General features: G+C 60.5%; 1 protein-coding gene and 1 long non-coding RNA gene across 4 annotated transcripts in view; one reads left to right on the top strand and one right to left on the bottom strand.

Annotated features, from left to right (window-relative positions):
- RASGRF1 (Ras protein specific guanine nucleotide releasing factor 1) overlaps positions 1 to 16,180 on the bottom strand; it is a 37,231-nt gene extending 21,051 nt beyond the window's left edge. For all 3 annotated transcript variants that reach the window (XM_074880132.1, XM_074880133.1, XM_074880134.1), the window contains exons 1-4: positions 15,754 to 16,180; positions 4,721 to 4,827; positions 3,614 to 3,761; positions 310 to 402 (exon numbers count right to left, since the gene is read on the bottom strand). In XM_074880132.1, the coding sequence (XP_074736233.1) occupies positions 310 to 402; positions 3,614 to 3,761; positions 4,721 to 4,827; positions 15,754 to 16,029 (624 nt within the window). In that variant the 5' untranslated portion in view covers positions 16,030 to 16,180. The remainder of the gene's footprint in view (positions 1 to 309; positions 403 to 3,613; positions 3,762 to 4,720; positions 4,828 to 15,753) is intronic.
- Positions 15,823 to 26,666, top strand: LOC141948104 (uncharacterized). The gene is made up of 2 exons (XR_012630363.1): positions 15,823 to 15,987; positions 25,784 to 26,666. It is a non-coding gene; the product is annotated as an uncharacterized LOC141948104 (long non-coding RNA).
- The last annotated feature ends 751 nt before the right edge of the window (positions 26,667 to 27,417 follow it).

Below are 27,417 nucleotides of genomic sequence, written 5' to 3'. Positions count from 1 at the left end.
AAGCTTCCAACCCTTCATTGGGTGAATGAGCACGGCAGCACATCCCAACCCGGGCCCAGAGCTCCATCCACGCCTGTGGCTGCTGCCCGCCACCCCAACCCTGCAGCGCTCAGCCCACGTCCCCGGCACGGGGCAGCGGGTGCCCGGGGCTGGCGGAGGTTTCCCGGGGGTTGGGTGAGGGCAGGACCCACTCCCCGAGCAGTGGCAGTGCCAGGCCCCTCCGCGGCACCAAGGGGAGGCCGAGGCACCGCCGGGTTTGGGGACCCCGCTGAGTGCCAGCCCCCACATCCCTCACCCGCCACCACCCACCTTCTTGATTTTCTTGATGTCACTGTCGTCGTCGCTGGGAGCGCTGGTCTGGCCCGCCTGAATGCGCTCGTGGTCCTTGAGCAGGGAGGCGATCTGCGGGCACAGGGGGGACGTCAGCGGCCCCGGCACCTCCCGGCACCTCCCCAGAGCCAAGGACAAACCCTGCTCCTGCGCGTGGCACACGCCTCCAGCTCAACTACAGATCCAGGGACATATTGTGCTGGTTCTGTCTTAACGGGAGATGGGTAGATGAAGCAGAAAGGAAACGCTGCCAGGACGCTGCCGGCACCCACCGAACGCACCACAGAGACAGAGACCTGGAAATCCTGCCGGGTACCCAACGCCAACCACATCCTGGTTTCCTAAGGAAGCCTTCATGGGCGAGTCGTTAAAAAACGAGTTGGAGAGAAAATGGCAGAAAAATCTCAAGTCATTTGCACCCTAAAACTTGCAGATGGGGACAAACTCTCATCCAGTCACAGCTTTCTGACACAAATTGGATCAGATCTCGTTAGCTTTGAGCATTTGAATTTCTACTGTTTCTCGCCTGTACTTTTTCTCACTCCTCTGCTTGTTGCCGTGTCCCTGCCCCCACGGCAGCAACCGTTTCAAAAGCTACAGGGAAGGGTAGGAAAACAGAAAATGGACCATTCAGAAAATGAAAATTGGGAAAAATGTGATTTGAATTTTGATTTTATAGAAAATAATACAAGTAAGAAAACAACTTTCAAAGAGTAATTTCCTAGGGAAAAAAAAAGTCCCGTTTTGGAGAGAAAGGAGGAAAAAGGAAGGTTTGAGTTGAGATCTTGAGATCTTTTTCAGCAGGACTCTGCTGCCCAGTGACGCTGGGAACCGACAGCAGCAGGAACTGCGATACGTGCCGAGTGCGTGCTGGACTGTCAGGAGGGAAAGCAGAGTAAGGGAAGGGGAGAGTCGGCTGCCGGGGGAGGTGGCCAGGGGCTTCGGCTGTCTGGTCACGGCCGGGGAGGAGCAGATGACTTCCCCAAACCCCAAACTGTGACGAAGAGCTGTGCATCTTCATGCCGTAAGAAGCAAAACGTGCTTCAATGCGGTCACCGTGTCTGAGCGAAGCTCCTGAGCTCTCCCAGAGCCACCCGATGCTCCCAGGGCCTGATCCAGCCAGCCCCACTCGTGCCCCTGGGGCGACCCGGCTGCAGCTCCGAGGGGCTCGGCTGGAGGCAGCGGGGTGCCCCGGCCCCCCAGCACCCCAGGTCTCCCAGTGCTCCCAGCACAGCCATCCCCAGTGCCGCCGGCCTCGGCAGGAGCAGCAACATGCTGGAGAAAGCAGCCATGGGCTCACACGCAGCTCTATCGGTTTCACCCCATTTTATTCCATGGGATGAGATTTTAGAAGAGATTTTAGAGATGTTTTTCCTCTCCCTGTGCTTTCCTGCCATCAAACAGCCCCTGCATCCCATCTGCATTGAAGCGTTTGGGAGCACCGAAGCCATTCCCTGCGCCAACTCCAGGCGCATCGCGGCCGGGACCCACGAAGCGGGTTAGCTGGTGCCATGGTTTTATTTTGGTTTCTTTTTTTTTTTTAAATTGAGCGAGCAAAATTTGCACATTAAAGTAGAAGCTGATCATTTGATCTCTGCTTCAAAGCATGTCGAAGAGTAAAAACACAAACCAAACCAATGCAAGGTAAAATCAAACATACCCGGGCACAGGGGACAGGCTGCAGCTCTGCCGGGCATCTCTGACCATGACCCCTCAGCTAATTTCGGGGTTCACAACACATCTCCCACCTCCCCTGACCAAAAGCTTGTCAGGATGCCCGTCACTCGCCTCCCCCGCCCCTTGCACTGGCCATGCTCCCGGGGCCACAGAGCTTGCCCCCCAACTCGGCAGCAGGACTGGACTCGGGGAGCTCCCGGCCAGCACAGGACCGGAGCCCCAGGAGAAACCCCGGCTCGAGCGGGTGCCATGGCCTGGGGTGGTTTTGGGGCTGATCCTGTTCTGTTGGAAAGCACAAATTCAGTGGTGTCGAAACTACCCCTGGCAACAGCCTGTGGCTCCCCAGTCCTCCAAGACTAAAAGCAGCCTTCAGCGTACCCTGACTCATGGTCAGGGATTGCTGTTAACCTGCACTGTTTAACTCCAAAATCCAAAATTTAAGAAAAAGACCCCCGTGAGGATGCACCAAACCACTCCTGCCCTCACTGTCTCTCCAGTTGCCTCCTTCGTGGCAATTTTGAGATTTGACTGACTTGGGGTCGACATCTCAGCCCAGGAGGCAGCAGGACCCGCTCCCAGCTGCCTCCACCATGGAGCTGCTGCCTGACGCTCCCTGCCAGGCCCGAGGAGGGGGGCGGCAGCAGGACCAGCCCCGGGGTACAGGACTGGTTTGGGGGTGCCGGATCAACGCCGGGGTGCCCCCAGTCGCCAGACCCAACACCCCCCAGCAGCCAAAGCTCAGGGCTGGCTGCAGTCCCACAACAGGGGGGCCAGGCAGCCCGGGGCAGACCCCCGCCTCCGAGCATCCTCCTCCCTGGTGCCTTAGAGACGTGCGCTTCCCTCAGCACCGTCTGCTGAGTCATTTTTGCATGTTCGTGCTTTGTCTGCCGTAATCCCCGTCACGTCACCCTTCCTACAACCCAGCGCCGCAAAGGAGCCACACACAGCAAGCCGCTGTGAGAGCTTCTGGGCCGAGCTACGGGCAACAGGTTGTATGGGCTGCTCCCGCTGGAGAGACGCTCCCTTCTTAATGAAGCGTCTGATCGTTTCTAGCCCCGTGCACGTTAATTCCCCGCGGTACTCGGGTTATCGGGATGGCTGCAGCTTGCAGCTGGCGCAGGTTCCCTCCCAAGGCCACGGACGCCTCTCCCCTGTTTCGGTGACTCCTCTGGCCTTGCACTGCCCGGCAGATGGGAGCAGCGGGCACGCGGCCCGCAGAGGGATTCTAATCGAGGTATCCAGGATCAAAATAGGGAAGGTGAAATGGTAAGATAAGGCGTCTCCATCCCTCCCCCAATACCTGCACCCAAGGGACCAGCTCGCCAGCCCATGCCCCAGTGCTTGTTGCTGGGGCAAACCCTTCCCTGCCGCGGCAGCTTCCCAGGGACCCCGGCGAGCCCCGCAGACGCACCGTGCGCGTCCAATGCAGGCAACACCCTCGCTCCTCTCTGCAAGAGAAGGGGCCAGCCCAATGTCATTAAAACAAGCATAAATTCACTGGCTGTAAGGTCCCCCGGCCCCGGCCAGCGCAGCGATGCCGCCCGCCCACCCACGGGTCACCCTGGGGAGCAGCAGCGCATCCATGGGACGACGCCGGGTTCTTCACCTCGGCCTTCAGGCGCTCGATCTCGATCTCCCCATCCTCGATCTGCTGGCGGAGTTGCTTGGCAACAGTCTTCTCCGTTTCCACAATCTGCAGGAGATGGAGGTACTTCTGCATCAGCGCCTCATGCTCCGTCGCCAGGTTCCTGTAGCTGCAGGCAGACACGGCCGTGAGCATCTCTCCTTCCACAGACCCACCACCATGCACCCCCCCAGCATGTGCACAAAAAATTAGGTGTCTGCAGGTGGAGGTTTGCTGGGGGGGAGGTTTCTCCTTCCTGGCTGTCTACACACGGCCCTCGCCCCTCTGGCTCAGGGTACCCGCAGGGTGAACGAACGGGGAGACGGCTCTCGCAGTCTGGGATGCTGCTGCTCAGAACTGACCAGTTTGGAGAGGACTCGGGTTCCCCGCGAGGGTGCAAACAGAAAATACAATGCAGATTTTAAGGAAATGGTAGGAGACCAAAAAAACCCACCAAAAACCCATGGCCAAACCTCTCTCACCTACCACGTCCCAAAATGAGAAGGAAGACACTTGTGGCGCAAGCTCTTAGGAACATCTGCTCTCGTTAAGGTGCTGCGGCAGATGATATTTCTCCAATTTCCTGCTACAACCCTCATCTGCCCCCCACTTCCTGCTGCCAGCCCAGCACCCTCCTTCGCCAGACGTGGCTGTGCCGGGCCAGCTCCTGACCGCTCTCCCCTGGCGAGCAAGCGGGCTGTGCTCGCATTCCCACGATGCAGAAACACGAGCTTGGAAAAAGCTCTTTCTGGCCATTTTTGCTACTCCATTAAACCCTTCCCAGTGGCCTTTTGACCCGACGGTGAAGCAGACACCCCTCCAGCACCAGGCTGGGACAGGCAGCAGCCAGGCTGCCGGGGCGGCCACCCCGCACGGGACAGGGATGGGCAAGCGGGGGGATGAGGGGGATGCCTGGATGCAGCCTCCTGCTCTGACACGGGGCCGGAGGCCAGAAGCACTCTGCTCTGCCTGCCAGCTCGACAGCTCCCTGCCCGCAGCCCTGCCTGCAGCCCTGCCCGCAGCTGTCCTTGGGCACGGCTTTGCCTCCGACACTCCCGTCCGCAGGTCTGTGCTGGTGGAGGGCGATACCTGGCGTGAGCTATGGCTGCCACCCACTCGTCGCAGTCCTTGGCATCCTCAGTCCTCAGCTCCAGGGTCTTCTGGTTCTCGTGATTGAAGTTAACAGTGAAGTAATGCTGCGGGAGCAAACAGGGGCTGAGGTTACTACTCGCTCACACAGGGCTGTTAGAAAAGCACTTTATGATCGCTTAATTTAAAAAAAAAAGGACATTTTGGAACACCAGGAGCATGGCCGGGATGCACTGCCCTCGGCACTCGGGGAAAAGCTGCTCCTCAAGCGCAGCCGCGCCAGGGCGAGGCTGGGGCTGAGAAATGCTGCGAGGGGAAATCCCGCCGGGCAAACACCGCGCCGCAAATAAACCGAAAACTGCCAAGGACCGGGAGGCTGCAGGCCTGAGCCCGCGGTGATGGCCACGGGGACAACCCCAGAGCTGGCACCAGGCTGCCTGCATCCCTGCCTGCGCGGGCAGCGAGCACCCTCGGCACCAGAATGAAGCCCCGTGGCTGCCCGGGGCCTGGCGCTGGGCACAGCCCCGCTCCCACGTGCTCGCTCCGCTCCAGCCGGGAGGCTCTAATGGGCGACGGTGTAAGAGGACTCGGCGCAGGACGACTATATTTAGCCTCCCTTGACATTTACAGTATTTGTGCTAATTGTGCGCGGCGGCTGGGGTTTGTGCTGCTCCTGTGCTTGCCTGCAGTCTCCTAGGAAACAGGTACCACGCTGCAGTGCCGGGTACTGCCCAGAATAACTGGGCTAAAATGAAACCCACGAGAAAAAGCTCATCCTGACATTATCTGCTCCTCTGTTAGGTTTAGTGAGGGATCTGGATTAACAAAAAACCACTGCGCTGCAGGCAGGGCCGGGGCGTTATGGGGTGCTATGCTGGGGCAGAGCTGGCCCTCGCCCAGTACAGCCGGGCAGCCCAGCACCATCAGCAGCCCTGTGCTGAACTGGGGGTACCGCTCAGCAGGTCACACCAGAGCCCTCCCTCAGAAACGGCCCTTTCACCCTCGGGGGCAACTGCTTGTTCCTATGACCCTGTGAAGATGCGTCTCTGCTTCTGTCCAGGATCCTTTCAGTGCAGTATGTTTTTATTACTGATCCCGCGGACAAGTTTTCTCCTCACGGAGCCTTCTCCATGGTAAAACACGCCACCGTCCACCTCCCACCCCCTCCCTGACCTGCCACAGCCAGGCTGGCAAGAGCTCCGGGTGGCCGGGCTCTGTCTGCGGGACACGTCTGGAGCTGCAGCAGCTCCACAGCCCTTCTCTCACCCCTTTTCTTCTCCCTCCCACCCCCAAAGGCTTTTATGGGCAATGAGACACCTCTGATGACAGAAAATTCACCAGAAATTTTAAACTGTGCAGGTAGTTCCACCTCTCTGCTCTGTGCCCATCTCTCTTACATCCCTTCCCTTGCGAAGAGCATTAAAAAGAGCTCCTCAGCTTGGCAAGTCTGGAAATCCTCCCCCTCCAACACCGACTCGGCAGTACCACCGGCTGTGCCAGGGCACGGCCAAGCACTCGCTCCCCACCCCGGGTGTCCTGGCCGGGGGAAAGTGGGAAAGTCCTTTCTCAGCCCTGGTGCCCCCACGAACTGCCAGTGCCATGGGGACAAACCGCCCCAACGCCGCAGCGCGGGCATTCACCGAGGCACCTCCCGACACACCAGTGTCAAAAGTTTCATCAGACAGCTTCTGGCTCATCTTATTTAAACCCAGAAACTCCTGAAGGTTTTGCAAATGGCAGTTTTGACGCTGTCTGTGGCGGAGCGGGACAGTGCGGGGCCGAAGGCTTCCCATGGCTGTGTCAGGACGGTTCGGTCCCGACGGCTGCTCCATGTGCAATTAAAAGCCAGCTCCCAGGAGCACGTGCGCCACGGCTCCCCGTGTCACTCTGATTTATCCCCATACAATACCCAGGAAGCAGCACGCTTGAAAGGAGGAAGTTATTTTATATTTGAATAATAAAACTCCCACCACCTTTTATCTCTGCCTAAATTATGATCCTTCTCTGTTATCACAGCGACACATCAAATGCGACAGCCCGGGAGCGATTCCAGGGGTGCTCCCCATGCTGGAGGCTGAGGCTCGGTGGCAGCGTGGCCCCAGCCGGGCAGTGGGACAGACCCACAGACTCACCAGCACCGGGCAGCATCGGCCCCACATCAGCTTCCCCGGGGCAGTTTGTGCTGCTGGACCACCCCCCTGCCCAGCACAGAGCACGAACCACCCGCAGCTTCAGTTTGCTTCTTCTCGCACCTGTTTTGTGCTCATTTGGTTGTTTTGCTCATCTGACAACCTCATTAACTCCCAGCCACGGAGCACCGACACCCCTCACTCAAACCACCCCTCACTCTGCTTCCTGGCAAACCAAGAAGAGGCAATTCCTGAAGTAATTCCTCGTTACGGGGCATTTTCCAGCCTCCCCCATTTCCATGGTGCACAGGACACGCAGTCCCCAGTGCTGCGGGATGCCTGGGACCCCCCTCCCCGGCCCCACTGCTGCGGGGGTTTTACTTCAGGAAACCCCAGGACACAGCAATTCCACCTGAAATAATGATGTGGGCAAACTGCAGGTCACAAAGTGAAACAAAAAACCCACCCAGGGCCAGCCGCAGCCCCGTGACCATTGCCCAGCCTTTCCGGGCCCTGCCTGCTGCCGGGAAAGGCAGGGGGTGCCGGACACCACGGGGGGCAGGTACCGAAGCCCCCGACACGCAGACCCCCCCCAGGCTGGATGAGATGCAGACTGCAATGCCAGAGACCCCCAGGATCTCTCCTTTCTCCCACCTTAAGGGCTCGTCAGCCCGCTCCAGCTTTTCACGAGGGAAGACGCGGCGCGTTCCCGGCAGCTGGCGGAAGGCGACACGGTCCCGCAGCCCCCGGGCCGCCAAGGCCCGCAGCGAGGTGGCTGCAGGTGTTTTTCAGCAGAAGCAAACACTGTCTTTTGCCAGCAGCTCGCAAGACCATTTCCAGTGGGTGCTCCTGAGGTCCCCTGGCGGCGTGTGCTCCAGGGTGGCCCCCACGGATGGGACCTGGCCTGGCCCCCACCACAGCCCTGGACCCCCTGAGCCCGCTCCCCAAAATCTGCTCCATCGTTTCTCTGCAAAAGATCCCCAGCACCTGCTTGGCTATTTTTACTGAGGAGAGTACAACAGCAAAACTCTGCTCAGGAGCTATTTCTGCTTCCAGAATCTCAACAGACGACTTTGAATTAATAATGAAGGAGACTACCCGAGTGATTAATGTGCAGGGACTATCTCCCCAGAAACGTCCTCCCGCGTGTCGGATGTCCCTGGGCTGGCACGGTCAGCGCAGCGACGGCTCTGCCCTCCTCCTGTGCCCAACACTGTGGAAACAAACCCTGCACGTGCACCCCCAGACGTGGGTCCCCGCAGACCCCTGGACGTGTGTCCCTGTGCGCCCCAAGATGCGCTTTGCCCACGCCCGTTCACACCCGCCGGGGCTGGGACATTCAGGCGCCTCCATCCACCACGTCCTCGATCGGAGCCGATGAGATCAGAGAGAGCGCGTTTGCCGTGGTGCTTTGGGGGTTCCCACGCTGGGGTCTCGCTTGGACATGGACCCCATGGCCATGACAAGGTTTCTGCAGGGATGTTTAAGGGCAGCCGGCAAGCTCCCGTGGGGCTGCACGTTCGCAGGGAGCCAGGCTCCCCGCTGGGCTCACAGCACGGCGGCAGCTGCAGCAGCACCCCCCGTGCCCCCGCTGCTCCCTAGTGAGAGCTGCCCGGACCCCCGTGCTCACACCGAGGCTTTGGTTCCCCAACGCCCGGCCTGTGCCGTCCCACTCTGCCCGTGCAGACCCTGGCTGCTGGCTCCCCGGGTCCAGAGGGAGCAAAAAGACCCCTGGGCAGGCACCGACACCGCAGTGCCGGGGACAGGACAAACATTTTCCAGTTTGTCGGCGTACAGGCAGAGAAGTGCTGAGCAGCACTGGGCCTGCCCTAAGTAACCCGCTGCTGATGGTCCAGCTGAGCTCTTGGAGGGTTTTACTTTGTTTCTTGCCTTCTAGTAAAACAATAAATAAATTCAAATAAGCTTTAAAATGACGCATTATTTCCAAACTAGAAAATGAACGTATTCCAGAATTTTTTTAAGACTTGGAGCAGGGCGTTTTTCAGCCTGAACAGTCTGTGTTAGGTTAATGGTTGGACTAGATGATCTTCAAGGTCTTTTCCAGCCTAGATGATTCTGTGACTCTGTGAACAATTCATCAGAGCGCTCTGGACATGGTGGCTGCCCCGGCCGGGCACTCTTCCTGCAGACCGAGGGTGCCCAGCTCTGCTGAAGGCATCGGTGTGAGAGTGGGGGGACCAAGACAGAAACACCCCCAGCAACATCACCTGCACAGAAGTGGTGACCCTCACCCTTCCCTGCACGAAGTGGGTCTGAGGCGTTGTCCCAGGGGCCTTCCCGCCCCACAGTAGACGTCCTCCGCCCGGGGATGCTCCTCGCCACGCCGGGGACCCACCTGCCCCCCGCCCGCCCGTGGCAGGTAGGTACACGGCCACCCGTTCACAAAGCTGATGGTTATTGCAGCTGACATAAAGGGCAAGGGAGGAGGATTCTTCTGCTCTGGGTGGATGAGTCTAAAAATCCAGAGCCAGCAAGAGCAGCTTTTAACTGCCCTGACCTACATACTCTCCTCTGGGAGGACAGGACCTGGGACTCAGGAGGAGGAGATGGGTGGTCAGGCAGCTCATTTGCTTGCTGACAATAAGAAAAAAATCCCAGAGGCTACAATTTCTCTCCTCTGCTTCAGGACGGACCATAAGGATGCTCAAACACAGGCACTAGCGCCGAGCATCAGCCATGTCGGGTGGGCTTCGAAGCCACGAGTGGGGCAAACCGCAGGCGGGGGACCCTCTGCAGCGGGGGGCTTCACCCTGTGCCAATCCCACCCTAAGGCTTGGGCAGAAACATTTGGAAAAAAAAATTAAAAATAATCCATTTTTCCCCTCTCTGGCATGCAGACATCACTGGTACCAGCACCGTGAGCAGCCCCCCCAGTCACGGCTTGGAAATGCAGCCTTGGCATCGTACCATACAGGAATTAATAAAGAAACCAGCGTTACACCAAAGTCCTAACCCTGGCTGTATCAGACATTCATACCTTGGCCAGACTTCACATACAAATATCGCCACTGCAAGAATGATTCTGCGCCTTCGTATTTGCAATAAATCTGCAAAATGTGTATGTGCAGCTGAGAAAGTGTATCCGAGGCTGCTGAGCTGGTGGGACTGGGCTGAGGGAAGGTTCTTTCCTCTCTCCTCCTGCTTTTTTAACAGGTTTCATGAACCCATTGGGTGACAATGTGTGAAAAAAGGGGATGGACTGGCACCACATTCAAAACGCAAAAATCAGTACAATAATCTCCAAATTTATGACTGGTTCAGGTTTAGGTTCACAAATCGTGATTTATGTTCAAAAAATCAGATTGCATGTAAGTAAGTTTAGGTTTCTGTGCTGCTGGTATGAAGGCTGAGTTACTGCCGTGTTCAGCTCACTGCAGAAAGCCTGGCTAAAAGTGCATGAGTCTAGGAAAAAAAGTTATAATTTAAAGTTTATAAAAATCCGACAGGACAATCCAACAAGCTGGCTGCTGTGGAAAAGACCCAAGTGAGCAAATCAAAGTGAACGAAGCTGACAGGAAGAGACAAACGTCTTAAGCCAAGAGATCTCTTAATCAGAAGTGGTCCATACATTTAAAAAGAAAAAATCATATTGAAAAATGTCCTTTTAAACTTTTAAATACAGATTAAATGCAGATTTTTTGGTTTAGAGGTGAAAATGCTCTTGGTCTTTTTGCTTTATCAGAAACCAACGTCTACTGACTCCTAGTCTTTGGCAACCAAAATATTCCACAGCTATTTTACTATTTCAGCTCCGAGTTTTGATGCACAAACTCACTTTTTCTCCACCGTCCAACAAGTGAGAGCTTCTCCAAGGGGACTCCCCCCGCCCCCAAGGGAGCTGCTCAGGACCCAGCTGCGCCCTTGGGAAGCTGGAGCTCAAGTACCTGAGACTGAACTGAACTGAAGATCTGGAAAACCTGGGGAAGGTGTTTAACACCAGCGCTGGGGCTCGGAACAGTATTTACTGCCAAGCAGACAATGCCCTGGCATACCTGGACGCCGTCCCTGGCCTTGGGGGCCGTGCATCCCCCCGGCTCGCATCACGTGTGCTGCTGGGGAACAGTTCATTCCATGACTTTAGCTCCTTTGTTCACAGAACATCTGTAAGAAGGCCATGTTGGCCCAGAATTGCCTTATTTGGATTTCTATGACAAATCTGGGGAATAGTTTTTCATCCTATGACAAAGCCAGCTCCCGCAGAGGGAAGGTGTCCTGCGCTCAGACTCAGCTGTAATCGCTTCACCACCATCAGTCACACAGATCACACCACATTATCCTGGCCTTTGAATAAGCATCATGTGAATAATCAGAAAGACGGCAACCAGGCAGCAGCACGCTCACACCGACACCCCGAAGGAAAAACAGACTTTTCTAGAAGACGAGAAGCGTGTTACCCCCCAGCGTGGCGCATGTTTCGCGCAGGCTCAGCCACAGCTGGACGTGTGGCTAACGCAGGGGTCCCGTGCGTCTCCAGGCAGCACAGTTGTACCAACCCCCTGATTTTGCTTCACTGCCTTTGTGCCGGGCACAGGAGCATCCTCACCCCATCGTCCCGCACCCCCGGAGCGGAGCGGAGGGTGCCCAGGCTGCGGACAGCCCTACTCGCGGTGTCCATGGGCACCCCGCTCACCCCAGCTGCCTGCCAGTCCCCTGGTTGCTGCTGGAAAGAGCCAGGGGGTCCCGGGGGGGGGGGAGGAACCAGGGGGTCAACGCCACCAGGGGACAGCATCACCCAGCAAAGGCATTTGGGCCTAATGCTGGAGGAGAAGGCCTGGGCAGCTGCCTGGCTACTGCACAAGGGCCATCACCACCCTCTTTCTCAGAGGGACTGGCAGCGGGTGCGGGTCCAGTCCCACCCACAGAGCGAGAGGGCCACTGGCTCACCCACAGCGGCCCTTCCTGAGGGTACCGGGCAAGCCCCCTCCCCGCGCAGGGACAGGGATGCCCAGATCCCAGGGACAGGGATGGACGGACCCCGCGGCCTGTGCTGCTGCACCCTCGGAGAGCTACCTGAGCAATCCTGCTGCCAGGGACAGCTCTGAGAGCCGGAGCGGCCAGGCTGGCTGGGGCTGCTGCAGGCACCTGACGGCCCTGAGGCACCCAAGCACCCACCGGCTCTGCCCCCCTCCAGCTCCTCCAGTGCCCGAGGGATGGGTGCCACCAGACAGGGTGCCCTCGGTGACCGCACTTCGTCTCTGCTCAGCGCCCGCTACTCCTTGTGCTGCTGGGAAGAGACGTGGCTCTCTCGTGCTCAGCTGCGCGGGGAAACGCGTAGGGCCGGCGCTGGACACACTCCAGGCAGGTGGAAGACAAACCTCTTCCCCAACGTGCCGGGGGGAGCCATTTCCACAAGCCTTCTCCCATCCCACCAGAGACCACACCCACCCGCACCCACCCACCCACCGGCCCCTTAGCTTTGCAAAACGCTTCCTCAAGCCCCCCCTGCCCCCTGATAGCACGGACAATAAATGTAACACCCATCCCCGACAAATGCTTCAGCGACGGGGAAGAAAATCTCCAGCTATAGGCTGCGTGTTCTCAAGAGCAGCCCTGGCTTTGTGGGGAAAAAAGACTCGGAGCTCCGGAGAGCCGCTGAGTTTCAGGCAAAGGGTTTTGCTCAGCGCTACCACCTGACTCAGCATCACGTTGGCTCTGGTCCGAGGCACAGCGGGCTGCCGGTTACGGGTAACTCCCGGCACCAGGGTAGGGTCTGAAAATCCGACCCAAGGCTGGATCCACAGATTCCTGCTGCCCGACTCCCGGGCAACGGAGACCCTCACCCCGCGTCAGGGCCCTCCCGGTCCCGAGCACAGGGCCTGGAGCTCGGGGGCAGCCCTGGACCCCTGCGCCTGCTCAGTCCCTCCGCCAGGATCTCACCTCGGCTGTGCCCCACCACGTGCAGCCCCACCCAGGGCACCCCCCGCCCCGGCAACGCAGCATGGACCCAGGAGGTCTCTCATGGCCTCTGCCACCAACGGGCAGGAGACGTGACCATGGGAAGGCACGTCCCAGCGTCCTCTCCCTCACGGGGCTGCATGGCCCAGACACTACGGCGGAATAAAACAGAGGGTTCACACACACGCCCACACCTCGCGCCAGCCCCACCGGCACCACCGCCCCGAGCAGCCTGAACACCAACCCCCCCAGACCCTTCCTCCGGGACACAGCCTGAAGCCCAGCCAACCATAAAACACCTCCCAAATCGAACTGGTTTCAAGAAAATTTCATTTGCAGAAAAGTGTAACAAAAACAGAAAAGAAAGTTTCCAGAGGCGCCCAAATGCCCTCTTTGGCGTTTCAGTTTTTCAGATAACTTTGCTCCTGTATTCTCGTGTGCACTGTGTGCTAGAAGTACATGGCAATCCCAGCAAAAAAATTCCCCTGCCAAAGCTAAATATGTGAACTTTAAAAAAGAGGGGGTTTTGAAAGAGCGACCTTTTAAAATTTCTCCTTTGTGGAGAATTTGAAAGAAGGAATCTAAACCTGAAACTCCTCTGCTGCAGGGAACACTGTCCTCATAGCTCTGGTGGCAGCTGCCTGGATAGGTAAATACCCTCAGAAAACAATTAATGGTGATCACGGGCAATGCTAGAAATTTCCTCAGTGCCTTCCTTTCAAAGGAGGAGCTGGCAATGCTGAACACGGTACCAGGTGAGCTGGAAGAAAACGTTTTATTTGGTTTGCAGAACTCGGACACCTTCCTCCCAGAGACCTGCCAGCTCCGTGCCGTCTGCTCGCTTTCACCCTCCCGCACAGCCCATGCTGCAGATCTGCACCATAAATATTCTGCTGCTTATCTCATCTGCTGTGCCATTAATTAGTGTGCAAAGCAGTGGGCATTCAAGTGCTGGAGCACTTTCATTTAAATTTGTCCTAATGAATTATACAAAATTATGAGCCGGACGCTAAACCTTGGTAAATCGGTGCAGATCAGCGGCCTGGTAAATATTCGGTGTGGCAGGATCTCACTGCGCCGTGACAGCAGCCCCTCATTTACAACCAGGATAAATCTTCCAGGTGCATTTTGCACTGGAAAGGGGCCGTGACATCCTTCCCTTAATGCTTCCCTGGTGGAAAATCCCTCCTGCGCAAACACGAGGAGTCAGAACCTGGCGAGCAAAGCTCAATTTAAACCTGGCTAGCGAGCTCAGCTGAAGCCGAACAGGAACGTGCCACAACATCTTTTACCCTGGCACCTAAAGGGACACAGCCAACAAGGCAGGACAGCAGTGCGACCCCCCCACAGACCACCCCCCTCCCTGCTGCTGCTGCCGGGCAGGCAGCATGCTGGGGGCTGCGCGGGGGCAGAGGCATTGCAAAAAAACCCAGTATTTTGATCTGAACAGGGAAATATTCCCGTGATCCCGGCCGGGAGCGAGGAGACGTGTGATGAAGCCCTGGTGCTGCACCCCCTCGCTCTTGTGGGTGCTGAGCGTGCCATGATTAGCCAGAGGCAATTAAGGAGCTTATTTCCTTCAGGCTGCCCCTGGCCTCAGGTGGGGGCCCGGGGGCCTGTCCTGCAGCGCTTGCCCGGGGGCGCCTGTTTAGGGAGAAATTATGCAAGAGCTGCAGAGCTAGACCCAAAATGCAGGTGCCTCCTGCAAGCACCCAGTGACGGGAAAAACACCCCCAACTCCCCCCCGCCAGGGGCTCCCCGGTGCCCTCTGCAACACCGGCACCCAACACGCGCACAGCCGTGGGCCCCATTCCCCTGCAGCGGGCTCCCCTCCTCCACGGCCATGGGGCTGGAGGGGGTTGTGGAATGGATTTGCACCCCCAGGCTGGAAGGCAGGCCTTCCCCCCCCCCAAACCAACCCCCCCTGCACAGCGGCTCAGGCGCACCCCGAGCGCCAGCAAACACCAGACAGACAAGCTGGAGGTTGCCAGAGTCGCCCACCCACCGCTGGGGGCCAGGGAGAGAAGCCCGCTCCGTGGGGGGCTGCCCCCGATGCGGCTGGGACCCCCGGCATTGCCCGGGGTTGGGGGGGGGTGGGCACCCCCAGATTCTCCCAGGGCCTCGCAGCGGCTTCGCCGTTTCGGTGCCGTTCCACCCGCAGACATTAGCATCTGGCTGCAGCCAAGTGCCAGCCCTGCGCGTGGCGTGAGGGGGCCCCCGGTCCCGCTTGTCCCCCCCACACGGGGAGGGGACGCGTGGCATTTCCAGCCGCGTGTGTGGGGAGCGGGAAGGGGGTGAAATCCCGTGAAAACAAGGCCCTGCACACACACACCCCCACCCCCCCGCACTGAGCCCCGGACACCCGTCGCCCACGCTGCCCACGCCGCGGAGGGGTGCACACACACACGGGGGGGGGCTGCGTCGCGCTGGGACGTCTCGAAGCCGAACGGGCGGGACACAGCGTGGACGGAGCAACCCCACGGGGGGAGCCGCGGCCCCCTCCCCACGCCCCGCCGCGGGCCCCCCCCCACGCCCCGCCGCGGACACGCGTGGGGCTCCGCAGCGCAAAGCGCGGCCCGCGGCCGCCGGGGGGCGCCCCGCGCCGCGGCCCCGCCACTAATTACCGGCGGCTAATTAGCCGCGGGGGGGTGGGGGGGGCTGAGCCCGACACCCCCATAATGAACTCACCCGCTGCCCCGGAGGGCGCTGGCAGCGCGGCGGGGGGGACGGATTGCAACCCCAGGGAGCATCACCCCCCCCCTCCCCATCCCGCGGCACAGACCAGCCTCACCACCCCCCCCCCCCCGCGCTCCGGTCACGCGTGGGGCAGGTCCCGGGCGCCGAGCAGGTCCGCTCCGCTGCGGCGGCCGGAGCCCCGGGAAACGGGGCCGGGACCCCCGGGGCATCATCCATCCCCCCGCTTCGACAGCGGCCGGAGCGCGGAGCGGGGGGGGGGGGGGGTAGCGCGGAGCCCCCCGTGGCGCCCACCTGCTTCTCCAGGGAGTCCTTGGCCGAGAGGGAGGGCTTGGGGGAGGGCGCCCGGTCGCAGACGCAGCCCTCGAGCAGGTAGAGCCCCGAGGGCCGGGAGCTGGAGTCGGTCTCGAAGTAGAAGAGCATGTTCTGCAGCAGCGCGAACCACTTGGTGTGCCATTTTGTGTTGTCGGAGCTCCGCTTGCTCAGGTAGCCCTTCCTGGCGCCGTCCTTCTTCGCCAGCAGCCCCAGGTAGGTGACGTGCCCGTCATTGAGCCGCATCCCCTTCTGCATCTTGGTGGGCACCGCCAGCTCCTCACATGGTCCCCGCCGGTCGACCGGCGGGCGGGTCCCTGGCGAGCAGCCGCAGCCCCCGCGCCCGCATCAGCGGCGCCCGTTGCCCCCGGAGAACCGGCGGCGGCTCATGCCGGGGCCGAGCCGTGCCCCCCCCCCCCCCCGCCCCGACTTCTCCCGCCGCCCCGTCCCGCCCGCCCCAGCGCTCGCCCCCCGCGGCGGCGGCGGCTCTGCCGGGGGAAGCGCCGCGTCCCGGAGCCGCGTCTCCCGCAGACGGGCGAGTCATGTGATGCCGGAGCCGCCGGCGGCACCGGGAGCCCGTCAGCGCCGGGCCGGGCCGAGCGGAGCCGGGCCGAGCCGCTCCGCCGCGGGGCTGAGCCCTGCCCCGCCGCCGGCTGCGGGGGGGGGGGGGAGCCGCGCCGCGCTCCCCGGGGCCGCCCCGCACACCCCCGCACCCCCCCACCGCCGGGCTGCGGGATGCCGGCGCGGAACGCCCCGCCCGCCGGTGCGGCCACTGCTCCACGCGGGACCCCCTGGGCACGGCCAGAGTCCCGGGCTGAGGGAGACCCCCCCAGCAGAGAAGGACCCCCGGGCACAGGGGAAACCCAGGACGAGAGGGACACCCAGGCTGAGGGGGACCCCTGACCACAGGGGACCCCCAGGCACATGGGGACCCCCAGGCCAAGAGGGACCCCTGGGCACAGCCAGAGCCCCCAGCCTGAGAGGGACCCTCAGACCAGATGGGAGCTGTGGGTGAAGTGGGGCCCCAGCCCAAGAGGGACCCTCAGGCCAGGAAGGACCCTGGGACACTCGGCACCCCCGGGCCAAGCGGGGACCCCTGGTCAGGTCAGCCCAGAGCTGGCACAAGCCCTGGCTCACCATGAGCCCCACACTGAGCCGGACCCCCAGGCCAGGCGGGACCCCCAACCTGCGCTGGCTCTGCTCGGCTGGGCACCCACTCCAGCCACCCCGCGCACCCACTCCCACCTTGGGCACCCCCAGTGTCTGGCCCTGCGTGTTTTGCCACCCATGGGATGTCCCCACGTGTGGTCATCCCCTTGGTGGGTCCCATGCCAGCCGGCACATCCCCACCCAGTCCCTGTGCACCACGATCCCGCGGGCTGCAGCCCCTTGAGCCAGGTGGTCCCTCCATCGGCACCCCCCGACTCGTCCTCACTCATTAGGGCACCCCAGTAACTGCAGAGCCGCTCCTGGGTGTCACACATGGGAGACAAGATGGACCCAGTTCCCCCATTTATTTCTGTCTGTCTCACCCTTCAATCCCTCTCCTCCATCCTGGCCTCGTGTGCTGTGCCCAGCGGGGCGAAACTGGGAAACTGGGCAGCTGGAGCCTGGGCAGGGCAGGGAGGGCCCTGGTACTCCCCATATCCTGGAGGCTCCCCGCAAACTGGGAGCACTGGGCCGGTCAGACGCCACGGTGATGGGCACATGCAAGCCCTGAGGCGGCTGCGAGGTGACGTGTGAACCTGCTGCCCGCATCCTGGGGCACCTGCCCGCATCCCGGGACACTGGCCCCCCGCCTGACCCAGGCCCTGCACACAGCCAGGGCACCAGGAAACCCGTGTTAATTAGCTTTGTTTCCGCTGGAAATGCTGTCAGATCTCCAAGGAATTCAGTGAGGTCACAGGTTGCCACGGCAACCAGCGGGAACGGGCTGGAATTGGGAAGGGTGCTGGCATTTCCAGGATGAAGCCACTCGGCCTGGGCGCTCGCTGGGACACACACCCACCGCTGCCCCAGGGGACACGGCCTGGGGGCCGGATCGCGGCCCGAGAGGGGCAGAGCGGCCCCGGGAGTGGGAAGTGGGGCCACCCACCATCCTCAGCACCCCGTGTCCCCCCCACCCCTCCCGCCGGCCGCAGGCTGCCTCCGTTCCCCAGACTGTGCTGGTTTAGCTCGGACTCCCCTCAGGTGATACAGAGCGTAATGGAAAAAACAACTGAGGGCTTCCAAGGCTTGAGCAAACACAGAAACCTTGATTTCTAAAACAAAGGGAGGTTTATTTTTTGCATGTGACGTTTGCTTCGATCGATTCTAAGGCGTTTGCAGTGTGGCCCCTCTGCCCTGGGAGAGCGGAGGTGAAGTCGCTTCTCCCCAGGGCCAGACTCACCGCTGCCGGCTGCCGTCGGGCCGGGAATTTGTCCAGAGTAAAGATTTCCCAGGGTTTCCGAGTATTTTAATTGCAGTGGTTTCTTCTCTCTTCGTTTAAGCGTTTAATAAACATGGGAGCAGTTCCTGCGGGCATCCCGCGCTGAGCAGAGGATTGGGTATCAGAGCAACACCCCCGAGCGCAGGGCCCGCTCCGGAGGGAGAGCTGAGGGGCCGGGAATGCTGCTCGGGAGCAATGGGAGGGCAGGACAGTGGGGGGCTGTGGGGGGCACACGGAGAGCTGCGGGAGTGGGACGGTCACCAGCAGAGACCCGCTGCTGCCAGGAACTGTGATGGGGCCAGGAGGACCAGGGTAGAGCTAAGGCAGGCGGAGGAGGACGAGTGGTAGCCCCCATGGCTCAGGAGGGGCTCGGTGGGTGACTCAGGATGGGTCTGGGTGCAGGATGGGGGGGTCTTTGCCAAACCACCCGGTCGCTGGGCACCGCAGCATTGGGATGTGCTCGTCCCGCTGCCGTTACAAACACTGGTGCTGTGCACCGACTCCTGGTGAAACGCACCCTCTGATTTCTGTGCCTCAATGATCAGCCATGGAAATCGTGGCCCTCGGCCCGTGCTTCCACCTCCTGCATCAGCTCAGCTCTTCTCGAGGCCAGCAGCCCCCCCCGCCCGCTCCGTTGCCACACGGTCTCCTCCCTCTGTCAAGTTCAGACAGAAGAAACCCTTTGCCACTGGACGCCCAGCCCCGGCTCACCACCGGCGGCTCACACCCTCGCTCAGCAGTGCGGACATCTCCCCCTGTCTGCGCACAAACTCTCCCCGCGGGGCTGGCCCTCGGCAACTGCCCGGGGAGGCCAAAATGCCCTTGGGAAGAGCCCCGGGGCGCACCACTCACCAGGGACCTCTCCTCCGTCGCCAGCATGAGACACCCATGAGCCAAGGGCATCTTCCCAACCAGTCCCTGGGGCTCAGACCCACTGGCACGGGCCCTGGCGGAGCAGCATGGGGCAGGGGGGTCCCCACAGGCAGCGCTGGCAGCACAGCCCTGCCCCCCTGGGGTGTTACCCAGCCCGTGCGATGGTCCCTGTTGCACCCCTGTCCCCTTTCCCCCCGGATTTCAGAGGCTCGCTGGCCCCTGGGGCTGCCGAGCACATCTCGCTGGCTGAGGATGCTGACGCTGAGCGTGTGCACAACCAAAAAAATAAAATCCCACAGCCTTCCCAGCTCCCCACACGCTGCTGGGTTATGTGGGCGCTGGTATTTATCGGCGGCTCCCCCAGCTCCCACTCGGCCTCTCCCGTAAAGGCCGGGCTTGGCTGCCGCCCACGGGAAGCTGCCGGCAGCCGGCGAGGCACAGCGAGACGCTGCTGGAGGAGCTCCAGCCTGGCAGCGCAGAGACCAGAAATGGGAGCTTGTACTTCTGGCGACAAACTCCTTCGCTCGGAGCAGGGAGGGAAACGGGCATTTTTATCCGGTCCGTGCTCGGAGATGTCAACCCGGGGCTGAGGCATCGGCCAGGCAGGTGCTGACGTTTGCATCGTTAAAATGTGTTTTCCAAGGCGCGGCAGCGTCCCGGGCCGCTGACAACCGGGCACACGCTTGCTTTCAGTGCTGGGTGTGGATGCTCATGTCGCCCCCCCTCCCCTGAGAGCTCCTCTTCGCAGTACGTGTACAGAGCAAAGCTCCACCCAAATTTGCCGAAAGGAATCAGCACCAGCTGCAGTCAAAGTCAAGGCCATGGGCTCAGCTCCAAAATCACACCCGCAAGCTTGAAAGTCCCATCCTTGGCTGAGCAAGTCAGGTGCATGCGGGTTTGCCATCCCTGCGGACCGCTCAAGGGGTGCCTGCAGATCCTGCTCGCCGTGCCGGCACCCCATGGCAGGCCCAGGCTGAGCAGGGGTGAGCGGGGCTCGGGGCGGCTCTGCGGGCGCGTGGGCTCGACTCTGGCAGCAGGGAGACAACCCCCACAGGCTGTAGCACAAAAGCAAAGTTTTTCCGTTTTTGCTTGGCATCAGATTTTGAAGGAGCAGGAATAGTAACTTCACATTTACTCCCCAGGCACCCGGCAGAGCCTCTGGTGTACCGCATCATCTGCAGACAGGACAAAGCACCCCGACTCGGAAGGCACCCTCTCAGGCGTGCCCTTCATCCGTATCCGACTCCCCAGCAGTGCCCCGGTGCTCTCTCCTTTCCGTTCTCAGGAGCGTTGCCAGGGCAATGGCAGGACAGGGAAGAGATTTTCAAAGCGCGAGTAGGTATCTGTTATGCTCACACAAAATGTCAGTGCTCCAGCCCGGTGAGCGATGCCCCCTCTGCCACACCAGCATCCGGAGAGCTGGACTCAGCACTTTATTGCACAGACAGTTCTCTGCTAATTGGCCCCATCCAGCGTTTGGTTTCGGCAGACCAGGTTCCCATCGCTACCATCACACATTTAACCTTCCCTGACAGAGGAGTCTCCAGGGGAGAGATAAAATCTGGCTTCTGGGGACAATGCAAGCGCAAATCTGCAGCCAGCAGCCCCTGCCGCCGCGAGCTGGAGCAGCGCTGCGCTCCCCACCTACGCCTCAGCCTCTCCAGGCTTTGCTTTCTGCCCCGGGCAGCTCCATGGCATGTCCTGGGGCTGCTCCCCGGGGAAGAACTGGCTGCGCTGCTGTGGGTCAGCGTGGTTCCCTCTCCTCCAGATGCTCAGAGCACAGCTCGGGTGCTGAGGGGCTGCCTGAGCAGGAGGGGGTTGCCGAGGAGCCTGGGGCCGACGTGGGTTCTCTGCTCTCGGTGCCTCTGCAATCCCACACAAGAGCCTGCTCCCGGGCACTGCCAGCGGGCTCTGGCCATCGCCTGCCGTCGCGGAGGGACGATGTGTTTCCTCCTCCTTGCCCACGCGTTTCCCTCCTGCCTCGCCCCGCGGTCGCTGGGTGACCCCCAGCATTGCCACGTCCTGGGCAGTGGCCTGGCTCCGGGACAGGGCACTGCCGGTGCTGCCCCGCGCTGCTCTGCCATCTGTGAGGAGCGCCGGGCCCGGGAATAAACAATAGGATGAACGGGGATTTGCCAAGCGCTTTACGTGGGAAGACCATCTTCTCCGACCGCGTTATAAACCCCTCAGTAGTAACTGGTTTCACAAGCAAATGGTTCTGGAAACCTACCAGGCACTTCATCTATTTTGAATGTCGCTAATTCAATGGCTGGTGAAACCAGAAAACAAGCCCTGCAGAGACAGATTCTCCACGAGCGCGACGGAGTTAGAAGCAACCTCCTCCCTCTTTTGCAAGGCAACTCATAATATTATGTAAAAATGCAAATAACGTCCATGGGAGGCTGCAGAGCCATAAGTGCCCGGAACAGAGCTCCGGCGAGGAATAACCCCTCGCTCCTGGGTGTGTGAATCACAGGCACAGGCCGTTTGGTTTACAAGCCTTTGCTGTGCCGTGTGTGCTCAGCAGCCGTGAAGGGCCCGTTACACCGGGGCCACGTGGCGCCACGCTGACCAGCCCCGTGCCGGGAGGGCGATCCTGACGAGCCCTGGTAATTTCCCTCGCTACTGGTGAGCGCTCCGAGGGTTTGCAGAACTGGAACTGGAGTCACTGGGAAGAGCCACCCAGGGACTCCACGGCTGGAGGAGCCCAGGAGGGGTTTGGAAATCGTTGATTGCTTGGAGCATGAGCTCAGGGGTGGTGGGGGAGCATCTTTTAGTTCTTTGTGGGTGCCAGGCAGGAGACTGATAGGGACGGGGGCAGGGAGGGTGCCAGAGAGGTGGCACAAACCAGCAGCCTGCAGACAGCCCTGGCCAGGGCACGGTGCTGGGGAGCAGAGACCCCAAACTGAGCCCCACTGGTCCCAGTTGCCCAGAGGAGTGAGGAGGTGAGGGCAATAGATTCAGGAGATTTGTGATCCCAGAGCCTTCAGCCGCAAACTCTTCCTCCTGTTCCCAGGTTCTGCTTTCGCGTTTCCTTCCCTGAGCTGGGCCAGTGAAGCTGTGGCTCTCCCTGGCCAAATCCTCCCAGCCCGGAGCCCCCCCACAGCAGAGTAAAGCAGCGGCTCCCACGCCCTGGGGACACCACGCTGTCACCCTGGGAAGGTGCTGGGCTCCAGGAGGGATGAGGTGCCCCAGGCACCCCATGTCTGGCCGGCGGTGGGAGCTGGAGCTCAAGCAGAAGCTGGAATGCCTGTGGGACTGGTGGGGGCCAGAGCCCTGCCCCAGCCCTTCTCCTGCCACCTCCCAGGGAGGGGACGGGCAGCAAACGCTCCTGCTTCTCCCACGGTGCCATGAACCAGAGACTCCCCTCCTGCCCATACGAGCAATGGCTCCCGGTGCCGAGGACCCGCTGGCAGCTGACGCCTGGGGTGGCATCGTCGTCTTGAACCCCGGCAAAGGGGCTCTGTGCGCCCACGGCTCCGAGGGCGAAGGGCTTCCAGCAGCCAGGACCCTGAAATAACCCGTTGGAGGAGGGAATTCGAGATGCTCCAAGAGGTGCTGCAGGGCTGGAGGAGCTGCACAAAGAGCTCTCCCATCTAGTGGCTAAAATAAAAATCGTTGTTGCAGGCCGGGCAGGGTGAGGAGCACTCGCTGGGGTCAGCCGGCGTCCTCCTCACCAGCCCGTGCCACCAGCACGGGCGTCCCTTCGCCCCTCTCGCATCTCACTTCCCCGCGTCCGGCTGCCGGCGCCGAGCAGACGGAGGAGTGACATTTGCGTGAAGTGCTGGGGGGGGGAGAGGGGTGTATAAATCAGGTCTCCTCACCAGCACGAAGATGCTGTGAGTTCATTAGGCTAATTTGTCACTTAGAACTGAACTCTCCGTGCTGGGTGTCAGGAAGGGGCTGGCTGCGCCTGACCCCTGGGTGCCAGCAAGTCATCCATGCTGTGGAAATCATGTATTTGTTGACATTTTTTAAACGGAAAGCTTAAGGACCGTTATTATGCTGTGCAAAATGATTTCGGCAGCCCTTTGAACCGCTAAGCTATTCTCTGGGAATCTCAGCACCGGGGATGACAACGTGGTAATTTATGCCAGCAGCTCTCGCTCGCTCTGAGCCCGCAGAGGGCTGCTGGCACAGCTCCTGGCTCCTCATGAGGCCAGGCTTGGGTGCTGGCTTCTTCACCTGAGGTACGGCAGGGAAAAGGGTTGCCTTCCCCTGTTTCATCAAGTCATGGCTTGCTCGGGCCTTTCCCCCCTGGAAGGGGCACGGAGCAGCGTGAGGCACGGCCACGCTCTACCTGTCGGGGACCGGCGTTCGCAGGGAGCAGCTCCAAGGCCACCAAACCCCCACGGCCCTGCCAGCCCCGCAGCAGCCAGAGCAGCGTGGGGAAGACACGGGGGAGGCTGCGCAGCCCCGGGAGGGACGGGGCTGGCACCCCGGGCGGTCTCACCCCGATCTGGGCACCCCGGACGGCCTCGCCCGGCCCCGTGCCACCTCGCTCTGCTGGGACAAGGACATGGTGTCCGCCCAGCCCAGCAAGAGCACCCAGGCACAGACAAAAATAAGTCTCCATCCCGTGGTGGGGTCAAGCAGAGGGGAGAGGTGCCCAGCACCCCACTACGGCAGCCCAAGCCGCCGCCCTTGGGTTGGAGGAGGATGCACATCGCTCATGGCCGGGCCCCACGTTGGGCGCATGCAATCGCCTAATGCAAAGCATTAATGTCTCCATGGAGAGCTCGCGGGGGAGTGCGCAGCCGCCGCGGGGGCCAGGGCTGGTGCCCACACGGTGCCAGCACATGCAGACGGTGCCATCACCAGGCACCTGAGCCCACTGGGGAGCTGCAAGCGGGACGGGAGCTCCGCCGCTGCCGACCATGGGCGTCGGGAGCAGCTCCAGACTGGGCTGCCTGCGCTGCTGCGGGAAGGCTCGCTCAGCGCACATGCAGCAGGGATTTGGTAACTGAATGTTATTTTTAGGCATTTCTGAGACAAACTGGAGTGTTTTACAAGCCTCTCTGAATGTATTACAGCTGAAATGTATTTCATATATTTGAGTGATCCTGTACTTCGCAGGCCAGGGGTCCCTGCTGTTACACACTATATTTGCCACATGATAGACAGAACAACACTGAAACCTCCCCTGCAAATCACAGCTGCAGCCTTTTAAAGGCATTTCCTGTCCCTACAGGTACAAAGTATTTTCAGGTACAAACATCCCCACTCACCCTGTGTCTGACTTTATTACTCTGTGTTTGACTGGCAGTTTCCATGCTCATGGCATGACTGACTGCCACTGAACGGCCAGAGCAGGAGCTGGGCTGTGCCGTGAGTGCCCAGCCCCGGGCACAGCACCCCCAGCCCCACATCCCCTGGAATCCACCCCATATCCCTGGGGGAGCACCCCACATCCCCAGGAAAGCGTCCCACATCCCCAGGGGAGAATCCCACGTCCCGGGGGAGCACCCCATGTCCCAGCGGAGCACCCCGGCATGTGCCAGCCCAGGGTAGCCAGGCAGAGAGCAGCCCGGGCTGTGATTTTGGGGCCAGGAAGGAGGGACACAGGCCCCTCTGGCCCCAGGAGCCAGGGGTGGGTGGCAGTGGCAGTCGGAGAAGCTTTAGTAACTCCTGGGTACGTTTCATGAGCAGAAGGACTAAAATGACACTTTTGTATCTCCATTTTGTCAGTGATACGATGGAGTGTTCCAGATGCCTGGACACTTGCTGCAGGAAAAGACAGCTCTTCACAAACGAGCAGATAATGGTCAAGTGATTTCATGCTCCTGAAAACCCCCGGGGCTTGTCCCCCTTCAAGGTGCCTGTGCCCCTCCTTCGTGCCTGCTTGGCTGCCGCTGTGCTCAGCCACGTGGGAGGCTGTTTCCAGTGGGATTCCCCATCTCCCTGCGGGCACACGCCTGGCAGCTCTTGCCATCCTGCAGACCAAGGCTAAAGCTGCCCCTTTACCCCCCTGAGCACATGGCATAGTGGCATTTGCAGACAGAACAGCTCTGCACATTTTCCCTTATTAGGCTTCAGAGTCAACACCACACTGGGGTGAAAGGGAAGGGCTTGTGCTACTCCAAGCTGCTGCCACAAGGACACAAAATGACTTTCCCTAAGCTGAAATTCAAAGCGGAGCCGCGCTCCCCAGAGCCCTGACTTGCACAAACCCCCTGCCCATGCCCGGTGCTGGGTGACCCACCCAGGTCCCGCTGCCAAGCACCTTCCACAGGGGAAGGGCCGGCTGCGACCGGAGCTCAGGGAATAAACCCAGCTTTAAACCCTTCCCCGAACCTGCGTCTCCAAGGGAGGAGTATGCTACTTTCTGTTCTCTAATTAAACTAATATTGCATCTTACTAGTGAAGAACGAGTAAACAAACAATTAAAGACTTGATGAGGTGTTAAATGTGACACTGGTGGGAACAGGGAAGGAGCTGAGTCGAAGAGCCAGGCCATGTCTGCGGCAGGGCAGCCCCAGAGCGCCGTGTGTGCGTGAGCCTGCATGTACGCGCACACGTGTGAGGGTGTGTGTAGGGAGCCCGGGGCCTGACCTGACCAGCACGCAGAAAAGGTGGAACTGCTGCAGGTGGGGAGGGGATCTGGCACATCTCTGACAACGAGCATCCTTCCAGTCCCCGCAGCCTCACACACATCCCCAGAATAAGGTATTTCAATATAAAAGGGCTTTTTTTCTGATTCGCTGCTTTCAGGAAAGGCTGAAGAGGGCTCTGATACTTCCGCCCGTCTCTCAGGAGCGCACCAGACCTTTATTCAGCAATACTAAAAGCAGATCTGGCAAAGTCTATTTTTGACATCCCCCTGGACACTTTCAAAAACCGAGCTCCGTGCTCCAAGCCGGGAGGACAGAAAATGGCAAAGCTCTGCCTGTGAGCTGCCTGCACCCAAGCAGTCCTGACCTGGGGGGCTCGGGCTGCTCTGAGGTGCTGCCTGCTCCCCACGGGGCACCAGGATGAGGAGCAGGAGCCTGAGCATCCTTCCCTGGGACGTGCCCCGGGGGAGAGCCAGGGCTGGCAGCCTGCGCTTGGCAGCCGGGCCAGAAGCCCTGGGTGCAGGTGGAGGGGCAGCAGCCAGGACAGCGGCGCTGGGCTCCAACTGAGCCCCGATTTTGCAGCCTGAGCAGGACAGGCGGATTTTCAAGGCTGCTGTCGAACCTCCAGTCCAATCAATTTGGAGGGCAGTTCTTGCGCGCTCTGGTTCCAACACCAGAAAAATCAAGCCCAGGGTTTTTCAGCCCCCTCCAAGCCTGGGACAGACAAACTGTTGATGCCACAAGAGGTTTTGGCAGCCGGGTCCCAGGGAGAAGCTCTGAGGACGGCAGCCGCTGAGCCGGGTCTCTCTGAGCTCGGCCTGCACCTCTGCCCCGGCGCGGAAGGTGCTGGGCCAGGTCACCTTGGACAATCCATCCCAGGGCTGGTGCCCAGGTGCATAATCCCCAGGGCTGCCGGGATTAGCCCGGGAAAGCAAGGCCAGCACTCTGCTGGCGCTCCCCGGGGCAGCCCTGCTGCGGGGGAGCTTCTGGTGGAGGGTGTTGCTTGCTTTAGCCCATCTCTAATTAAAAATTTAATAACCGAATCTCTGGAAGCAATTAATTACTTATTGTCATGGAGAAATTGTTTCCCCCTGCCTCTCTACTGGCAGATTTGGAAGGTGGTGAAGCACTCCTGTATCTAAGAGGCAATGGTTGGAGGAGACGCAGGAGCCACAGGACTTGGTTTGAGTGGGTGAAGTGAGCCCTGGCAGCAGACAACGCTATAAATACACCAGATGACGCAGGCGGCTGTAGGCAGGACACGCTAAACCAGTCAGTCCCCCACTCACTGGGTGGCAAACACCCCCCGATCGCCACCGATCAGCTCCGCATTAGCCGCTTAGGCGGGCAGGGGGGATTATCCGCGCCAAGGGCACAGCGGGATGCCCGGAACGACGACATGGTCCCCCCACATCCCTCGCCACACCGCGCTGTGGCCAGGGCCCCGCCAACAGCCCAACGCAGCCGGTTGTCTGCAGGCACCTGCCGTTTGTCAGGCGCCATGTCCCACTGCCACCGGCCCCCTGTGCCCGGGTAATTATGCCGCTGTCTGATTAGCGCTGCATGAGGGCAGGGCTTTTCTGCAGCATCCTGGGATGCTGGCGCAGGGACCAGGAGGTCCAGCAGCTGGGGCCGGATCCCTGCCAGGTGCTTCTGTGCAGCCCTGGGGAAGGCAGCAGCTCCCCTTCTCTGCAGCAGCCAGTGGCAGGGGGAAATCCTGGGGGACAGGGGTTGCTCCCACTCCAGCAGGAGCTGCAGCTCTGGAGGTGGAGGCTCACGGCAGCCAGGAAGGTG

This window comes from Strix uralensis, chromosome 11 (assembly GCF_047716275.1).
Source record: "Strix uralensis isolate ZFMK-TIS-50842 chromosome 11, bStrUra1, whole genome shotgun sequence".
NCBI lineage: Eukaryota > Metazoa > Chordata > Aves > Strigiformes > Strigidae > Strix > Strix uralensis.
This window is presented reverse-complemented; position numbering and strand designations above follow the sequence as displayed.